The 9274-nt window shown below is 40.5% G+C and overlaps 1 protein-coding gene across 1 annotated transcript in view; it reads right to left on the bottom strand.

Moving 5' to 3' along the window:
• NEK2 (NIMA-related kinase 2) overlaps positions 1-9274 on the bottom strand; it is a 36983-nt gene that overhangs the window by 26350 nt on the left and 1359 nt on the right. Inside the window, exons 2-6 of the mRNA XM_006834028.1 lie at positions 8789-9006; positions 8259-8499; positions 6383-6465; positions 5507-5633; positions 3193-3412 (exon numbers count right to left, since the gene is read on the bottom strand). Coding sequence (XP_006834091.1) covers positions 3193-3412; positions 5507-5633; positions 6383-6465; positions 8259-8499; positions 8789-9006 — 889 coding nt within the window. The remainder of the gene's footprint in view (positions 1-3192; positions 3413-5506; positions 5634-6382; positions 6466-8258; positions 8500-8788; positions 9007-9274) is intronic.

The following is a 9274-nucleotide window of genomic DNA, read 5'->3' as shown; positions in this document are numbered from 1 at the left end:
AAGTGACTGGCTTACAAGCTTTCAAGAGGGAACCTAGATCCAGAGAGCGTGGAGGAAGGTAGAATCTCCACTGAGTAGTATCCAATCTGTCTAGGCGGGACTGATGAAAAGAAATGAGGATAGGTCTCTTGTGATACAAGGGTGAATACTTGTTGCAGGCTAGGAGTGGAGGTCCCTGGAACCATGAGGGGAGAAGAGCGGAGAGCATAACCCTACCCAGAGAAGCAGTGATCCCCGAGATGGAAGAAGAGATGATGACTTGGAGAGATGGAGCAGCAGGGCACTCTGGACCCAGGGAGGGAGAGGTCTTCTGTGCTGACGACCCGGGCGGCGCAGGGGGTGGGGTGGGGGGTGTTGTGGAGCAGGCTTGTAGAATGTATCCTTTTGTTGGTTGGTGATGCATGGAGGGGATTGTAGCCATGGCAATTAAAGAATATATGACAGGATGAATGTAAAACTAATATTCTCCCATGTAAACTATCACATAATTCACAATAAAACTTAAAAAAAAAAGCAATAGGGAGACATATATTAAACCCTGAAAGAAAAAAACTGCCATCCAAGAATCCTCTACTCAACAAAGCTGTCAATCAAATATTGTATGTAATCAAAAACATTCCAGGATAAACAGAAGCTAAAGGACTTTGCCAAAGCCAACCCTGCTATGAAAAACATCCTAAAGGAAGTTCTGTGGACTGAGAACCAACAAGAACACACAACAACTACAGAATGACATACATGGCAGCATCAACCTGAACTCAGTAGACAAATGGAAGAATCAAGAATAGAATATAAGAACAGAGGATCTGGGAGGTCAGTCTATGATCAAAACAATTACAATGTGAAAAAAGGTAAACACAGAGGAACAGAGATCCAGGTGGTGGGAAGGTCAGGTACGTTATAGGATAAAATAGACTCTGAAATGGAGGGTAGAACTAATGGAATATAAGGTAACCACAATTGGGTGGGGGTTGGAGGTCTAGTTTGGGTGTTGGGGAGGGCAATACAAGAAGGGGCAGGAGGCAGAAGAATAACAGGGAAATACTGAGACAGGTTTCCATGCCCTAGTGGGACAGAAGTAAATAGTGATGCATATTCAATCTTGGAACAACAGGGCTCTGGGATACAGGGATCTAGGTATAGCTTGAAGAGGGTAAATAATACTAAAATCCTTGACTGTCTTATGCATATTAGTTCCCCTTGCCTACTATTGTAAAATAGACACTTGAATGGGATAGAAAGGATTGTTGGGAAACATGATTAGAGAAAACTTATAAGCCGCCTTCAGCCTGTTAACTGATTGGGATACCTAAAAGGGGGTCTACAACTTGCCCAGTGAAATAGGCCTCGTACAAAGCCTTTACAGAGTATAGGACCTTAGGTGGAATCCTGAGTCCCATCCAGAACCTTATTAAGTGGCACATTCCCACTAGAAAGGACAAGCAGACTGGAACAGCTACAGTGACAGAAGATACATCTTCAAAGAAAGATCATCAGGAAAAACCCAAAACAAAAATGTCAGCATGACTGGCTATGACAAGAATAAGCAAGCTGTTCACCAGGAAGACATCAAGGCTAGCAATCAAGTGCCTTCAGGACAAACTCCCTTCTAAGACTGAAACTCAAAGGGAATACACAAACAAGCATGAAACTTGCTGACGACCACATTAGTCTACTGGTGAGTGGAAAAGGCGGAAAGGCATCAGTGAAGAAATGGGCTGAGTTCAACCTAAATCCATTGAATCCTATTGACCTGGAGATGAGAGAGAGAAGAGGATGGGCTGGTTGGTCCAAAGTGTGGTGAGACCTGAGGACACTTGAGCCCATGGACAAGGACTTAGCCACAGAAGGCTAGAGCTGAAAGAGAAGCATCCAGTGTGATATGAAGTGAGGGAACATGCATAAGAACACCCAAACTTGCATACAGTACCATTTTGACCTAGCCTCTATGGCTCGGTAATCAGACCTCAACTAGAGGAAGAGAGGAAAAAAAAAATTTTTTTTTGATAAAGGAAACAAGGGTAAATTGCTACAATTTGATGAACCTGACCTATAGTCAGAGTGGTTGTTATTCTAAATACCACAGAGAGGGAAAGAGTCTTCACATCAAGGATGAATGCTATCCCCTCTGTACACAGGGTAGATAGGGACAGGCAACTTAGACATCAGCTACGTAAAATGAGGGGGCGATATAGGCACGAATTGACTGGCTTACAAGGTTTCAAGAGGGAGTTTAAGAGTATGTGGGGAAAGAAAGAGTCCCCACTGAATAGCTGTCATCTTGTCTAGATGGGTCTGGGGAAAAGAGATGGGGATAAGATTCGTAAGATTCAACAGTGAATAACTGTTATCATGACTAATTGTGACTGTCACAATTGTAAAGGCAGAAGTTTTGTAACAAAAACGGGAGTGGTTAATCTTACAGTCCAGAAACAGAGGACCTAGGACCATCAAGGGAGAAGAGCACAAGCAAAATGCAGGACCTTATCCAGAGAAGCAACAGCGACAGACATGGGGGCAGAGATTGGGGGATGGAGAGGGGAAGCGGCTGAGGACTCTAGATTCATGGACTAAGAAGAGAGGGACTAAGAGCTGGTGGCCAGGAGGCAGACTTGCAGAATGTGCCCTTTGAAGATGTAAATTATTATATATGCCTGAGTTGTTTTTTTGTTTGTTTGCTTTTAAAAAGCTAAAGTGGATATAGAGAAATACTGTTAATTGATGGTACATGGAGGGGATTACAATTATTGTAATGAAACAAGGTGTATGATTTGTTGAGTGTAAAACTGATGATATGCCCTGTAAACTTTCATTCAATCCACAATAAAAATCTTTAAAAAAATAAAGATAATGGACTTTGGAGGGGATTGTAACCATGGCAATGAAATGTACACAATAGGATAAATGAAAAGGTAATGTTCTCCCATATAAACTATTTAAAAAAAAAGTACTCTATAGTGAAGTACAATGGTTATACTAGGATAATTGCTATAAAAAGGCATTGCCCAACAATATAAGGACTAACAATGGCTCTCCAAGCACAAAGGGGCCAACAAGCTTACGTTTGATAGTTTACAATCCATTGTTTAGCTTTTCAAGTATTTCTAAGAATGTTCTAATTGAGTACACACACATAAACTATTCTGTTTGAAATAAATATTCAGGGCAGTACTGAGGCCCTTTCAGACTTACGCTCCAGTCTTTCTTCTCTTGCTTTGAGGGCCCGCTCTCGCTCCTGTAGCTGTACCTCCTTGAGTTTGAGCTCACTCATGACAGGGCTGGAATCCTGCAGCCTGTGGGACTCTCCTAATCGTCGCCCTCGTCTCTCGGGAATTTTTTTTTGCTCTTCCATAACCAAGTCTGCAATCAAAGGGTTCTCAAGGATTTCTTCAACAGATGGTCGATGATAATCCTGGAAGAAAAAAAAGCAGTGTTACAACCAGATTTCAGAACAGAATGCTCACCCAAGAGAGCAGTTTACATTAAAAGGTGCATACAAGGGCAAAAGAGAAGACTCCTTTATGGATGCCTGAACATAAAAGGAAAAATAAGTTCACCAGTGCTATAATGCAAGGTTAATTCAAAATCATCCAGATTTGACTTTTCCTCTCCCTTCAACATTTTGATCTTTCTACAGGGGCCTAATCTCTGAAGCACTTTGGAATATCTTGTGCTGGTACTTGCCAGAGATTTATTTTAGGGGAAGAAGATCTCTGGGTGATGATAGCAGTTATACACTTGGAAGGTTTTGAGGTATCCAAAGGTACCTCAAATCAGTCAGTGAAAATCTTATGGACACCCCTGTTGCTTAATTTTTAGTTAAGCAACAGACAAACCTAAGGGGAACAGAACTCGTAAGGTAAACACACCTTAGAATAATCAACCATTTGAGATTACAAGGGCAGCATTTACCCAAGAGCAACGTTCAGGAGGGTTCGGAAAGAAGGAGGAACGGAAATGGAAAACTCAGAGTAAAGTGATGTTACATTGTGGGGTTTACAATAGAAGACATGAAACAAAATGTGTACAAATTGTTGAATGGAAAACTTACTTACTTTGTAACCTTCACCCAAATCACAATAAAGCATTAAAAAAAGAGGAAGTGCATATCTACAGAGAGGATATGTCAAGAAATAATAGCTTCACATTTTGATACTTTGTTTAATAAAGATTCTCTTTTGATTTTGTAAAAAAAAAAAAAACAAAACAAAACCCTGTGTAGCACACACAAGAGGTTTCCAGAAATTGGAATCATCTCAAAGAAACTGAAACTGGTTACTGTTTTAACATATGGTGGTGGTGTGCCACCAAGTCACTTTTGACTCACAGAGTTTCTGAGGCTGTTAATCTTTGCCGGAGCAGAGAGCCTCGTTTTTCTCCCACCAAGCAACTGGTAGACTGCCCAGCTCGTAATCCACTATGCTACCATGGCTCCTTCTAACATGTATGTTGTTAAGTGCCATGGAGTTGTTTCTGACTCATACAGACCCATATAGGGTTTCCAAGAAGCAACTGGTAAATTTGAATTGCCAATCTTGTGGTCCAATGCTTATCCTACCCTGCCTCAGGATTCCTCTAACATGTATTCTTGTTGTTGTTAAGTGCTGTTGAGTTAACTCCAACTCACAGTGACCCTGTATATAGAGTTTACAAGGAGCAGCTGGGGGGTTTGAACTGCTGACCCTGTGGTTTGCAGTCCTGTGCTGATCTTACAGTGCCACACCAGAGGTCCCTAAAATGTATAAGCTACATTACACAAGATACTTTCTCACTGACCTTCAATCCTCTTACTTCACCTGCACCTGACTTGATGATCTGACAGCATTTCCTTCCCCTCTTAAATCAGCATGATCCCAAAAACGTCTCCCTGCCCACCCTATGACCAAATTGTTTCCGCATAGCCAATCTCTTTATTGAAGCTATTTTCCCTCCACTTTTTCTAAACTCCCCATTTTTCTGGTCTCGAAACTCTCAGAGCTGGAGGTGGAGTAATAAAGTGTTATTTCTGGCCCTTTCTCTTACCACCTGCCACTGTGAGGTAGGCAAGGGCAGGGAACTGAGAGTTTGGATCCTTCCTGCAATCTTTTCTTGCTACCAACCATCTGTTAGCAGGGCAGAGAGTGGGAGGAGAAAGAGAGAAAAGCACAGAAGGTAGGCCAGCAAGATGTACAATGTGCCAAATTTCCATATGTTTTCACTGTGTCAAGGGTCCCTGGTGGTGCAGCAGTTACAGCACTCAGCTGCCAACCAAACGGTCCGTGGTTCAGCAGTCACTCCAAGGAAGAGTGATGTCACAGTCTACGTCCATAAAGACCACAGCCTTGGAAACCCTCTGGGGCAGTTCTACTCTGGATTTGGGCAGTGACTGGGTTTGGGTTTTCACTTTTGTTAACAGTATATAGACTTAGCTAGAGAAATACAATGTTTCTTAAAATATATTTCTCTGCAAAAGAATAGATACCCCAAAATTTAACTGAAAATAATTTGCAATTTTTGTATTCCTTACCCGTAAATTTAACATCCTTGTAATAATGTCATTCAATTCATCAGAGTAACGATATGGAATTCGCCTAAATTTGCCTTCCCTGATCTTCCCAGCCAGTTCTTTCTGATTGAAAGCTGTAAATGGAGGCCTAAAAAAAGAGAAAGACAAAAATTAAAATGAAAGTAACATGTAATTCTATATAATAGAAACCCTCCAAATTACAATTTTAAGCTCTAGTTTATATTAATGCATGTACTTGTGAGATTGATAGCTTGGGTTATCAATCTACACATGACTGACGTTTGGGGGTCACATAATTGTTGTTCTTGTTTAGGTGTATCCCTGACCTTAACCCACTAGATACCTGTAGCATTCCCTAGTTAGAACAACCAAGGAGACCCCTAGCTGAGAACCACTGATCTACAGAATAATTTAGAAGGGGAAAAAGTAATAAAAGAACTAAAAAGGGGAAGAACTGGAGTTCTTTCCTCAGACCTCAAGCTTTCTTTCATTTCTCCCATATCCTTGCAGCAGCTGTGCACTACCCACGTGACTTACATGTTCTCCCGTGAGAGAACCATCAGTCTAGCAGGGAAGCATCTAACCAGTCAAATAGCTTGAGGAAGCCAAGACCCAGGCTCGTGGCAACACAGGGTGCTTCTAAAAGATCATGGAAAAGTGAATGAAGAGATCATGGAATTTTTCCATCAACTTTTGAAGCCTCCTCACAGACTTTATTTACAATTCAAACCTGTCCATCTACCTTAATTTTAACTCAAAGTGTAATTCTTTCAGACTTAAACATGCTTCCATTAGCATGAATGCTCAAAGAGCTGAACCCAGTGAAGGGAACAAACATTTTAACCAAGACTAGGTATTTCTCATCATCATACTTACATTAATGCACACAATTCATACAGCAGACAGCCCAGTGACCAGATATCTGACTTCTCATTGTAGGACATACGATTCATTTGTTCCTTAGCAGGTAAAAAAGGAAAGAAAAGGATAAGGAGTTAACTTTGCTTTAAAATTTATAAAATTACCTGAGACAGAGCAGGGTAATAGCCACTCAAGTGTGTGTGTGTGTATGAATATATGTATATATGTTGTTGTTAAGTACTGTGGAGTCGGTTCTGACTCATAGTGACCCTGCACAGGGTTTCCAAGACTGCAAATCTTTACAGGAGCAGAAAGCCTCATCTTTCTACCACAGAACAGATGGTAGTTTCGAACTGCCAACCTTGAGGTTATCAGCCCGATTTGTAACCACTACGCTACCAGAGTTCCTTACATATATATATCTATATATAGAGAGAAAGAGATCGATATCTCTGTCTATCTACTTATCTATCTATCTATTGAGAGAGAGAGAGAGATGAGGAGTGTATGCCCTGATGTGGTGTGGGTTAATACCCTGAACTGCAAGATCTGTTTGAACTGCATGGTTGTTGGTTCAAGCTCACCAGTCATTCTTTGGAAACCCAATATAGGGTCGCTATGAATCTGAACTGACTTGATGGCGCTTAATAACAACACAGGCTAGACTGGTCATGGTATGGCACTGTAGGGTAAGCACTGAACTGCCAACTGCAAGGTCGGCAGTTCAAACCCATCAGCTGCTCCTTGGAAACCCTTTACAGGGTCGCTATGAGTCAGCACCGAAATCAGTGGCACTTAACAACAACATAGGTGAGACACTGATAGTTTAATGTGAATGTGAAAGACTTCAACCCTCAAAACACTGATAATCTAGAAACTCCATTTTACAACAGCCAGAGGAAATTTCTGAACAATATTACCATAACATGTAGCTACCCTACATTTAAGGAGCTCTGGTAGTGTAGTGGTTATGAGTGGGGCTGCTAACCTCAAGGTCAGCAGTTCAAAATTACCAGCTGCTTCACAGGAGAAAGATGAGGCTTTCTGCTCCTATAAAGATTTACAGCCTTGGAAACCCCATGTAGGGTCACTATGAGTCAGAACAGACTCCATGACACACCACCACCACCCTACAGTTAAATGGTTCCATAAATGGCTAAGTGCATTATTCATCTTTCCCCCTTCGTCCATCATGTAAACCACAGCAGTAACATACAGACTGCTTTGTTTGCCCTTCTTCCATTTATTTCCATTGTGGTTACTGTACAAGTCTACCATTGCTGTTATTCTCAACAGATGCACAGAGACAACTACCAAAATCTCCAGGAGGCTGACTAGTGTTTCAAAGTCCAACAGGTGACTCAACTATGCCCTATAACCAATGCCTTAGGGGAGGCTGGACAGATCGGATTACAAGAGCAGCTGGAAAAGGGAACAAAAGAAATGTGCAGGTGTCAAATTTTCCAAGAACTACTTCTCAACAAGTTTTCTTTATGTTAAAAGCTTTGTATTTAGAATCTTATCCAATGAGAAAATGACACTGTTCTGACCATGTTTAATCTTACTCAAAAACAAAACCATTAATTTTCAGAGTTCTGTGAATATAACTTAAAATGACTTGGAAATGCTCACGAACTACTAAAAAAAAAATAATCATGTTATCTCTTTATCTGCTCAGGTTTCATATGCTAACATATTGGTGGTTTAGACCTTTGTTCAAATTTTTTAAAAGTTATGAGGCAATATCCATAAAGAGTCACAAACTTCATAATTTCACCTAGCAATTTCATTTTGAAAGTAACACTCAAAAAAAAATAAATAAATAACCAGAAAGAAATTAATGCTTGGCATTAAGATGTTCAAGGAACTATCCAAATTCTATAATACTTACCGGAGACATGTAATATGGTGTACCAACGAATGTTTTTGCGAAACTTGTGTCATGGTTTAGTATCCTAGCCAGCCCAAAGTCTCCGAGCTTGACGTTTTGCTTGCCATCCAGGAAAACATTGGCTGGTTTCAGATCCCGATGCAGCACGGTATGACCACCATCACTTCGTCGATGACACTCCTTGAGGGCCAGAGTCAACTGAGTCATCACTCGAAGAACAAACTCTTCATCTAAGTACTGCCTGAAACCAAGGCAGTTACACAACATGAAATTTCTGAATAAATTCATGACAAAGATGGGGTGAAGTGAATCATCTAGTTTTTCCTGAAGTTGAATTAAAAGATAATGGAATTAACTTTTCATTTAATTATTCCACAAACTTGTTTGAAGCCCCCTCATACAGTAGACTCAAATACAAGTGTATGCTTACAAATTACTAAAATAGCACTCCATCCCATTTCTGAAAACAAGACACTTAACCTAAATAAAACAAGAACCATTTCTGGCCGACATTTAAAAGATTTTATTACCTTTCTTTAGTTCCCTTCGTAATTACACTAGCCAGGTCGCCTCCTTCACAATATTCCATTACTATGTACAGTGTTGTGTTGGTCCGGTCAATAATTCGATCATAGTAACGGACAATATTAGGATGTTTCAGTTCACGAAGCAAATTCACTTCAGAAACAAGCATTTGCTTCTCAGCTTCTGTCATGGAACCATAATCGAGTTCTTTCCAAACTAATATCTGAAATAAGAATTTCAAAATATGAATGAATTCATTATTTCAAAACAAAGAATGAAAGTTCCAAAGCTACATGGTCAGCAGCTCAAACCTACCTGCTACTCCTTGGGAAAGGACAGTACTTAACAACAGTAATTAAGGTTATTATCATCTAACTTTGTTAAATACTCTTAAAGAGCCCTGAGTTTATTTACAGACTCTTCCTCTCATTTTGAAACAATCAATGACGTTATAGGGTATGTATGGGTGTGTATGTGGGGGGGGGGGGGGG

Source organism: Chrysochloris asiatica, unplaced genomic scaffold (assembly GCF_000296735.1).
Source record: "Chrysochloris asiatica unplaced genomic scaffold, ChrAsi1.0 scaffold00009, whole genome shotgun sequence".
NCBI lineage: Eukaryota > Metazoa > Chordata > Mammalia > Afrosoricida > Chrysochloridae > Chrysochloris > Chrysochloris asiatica.
This window is presented reverse-complemented; position numbering and strand designations above follow the sequence as displayed.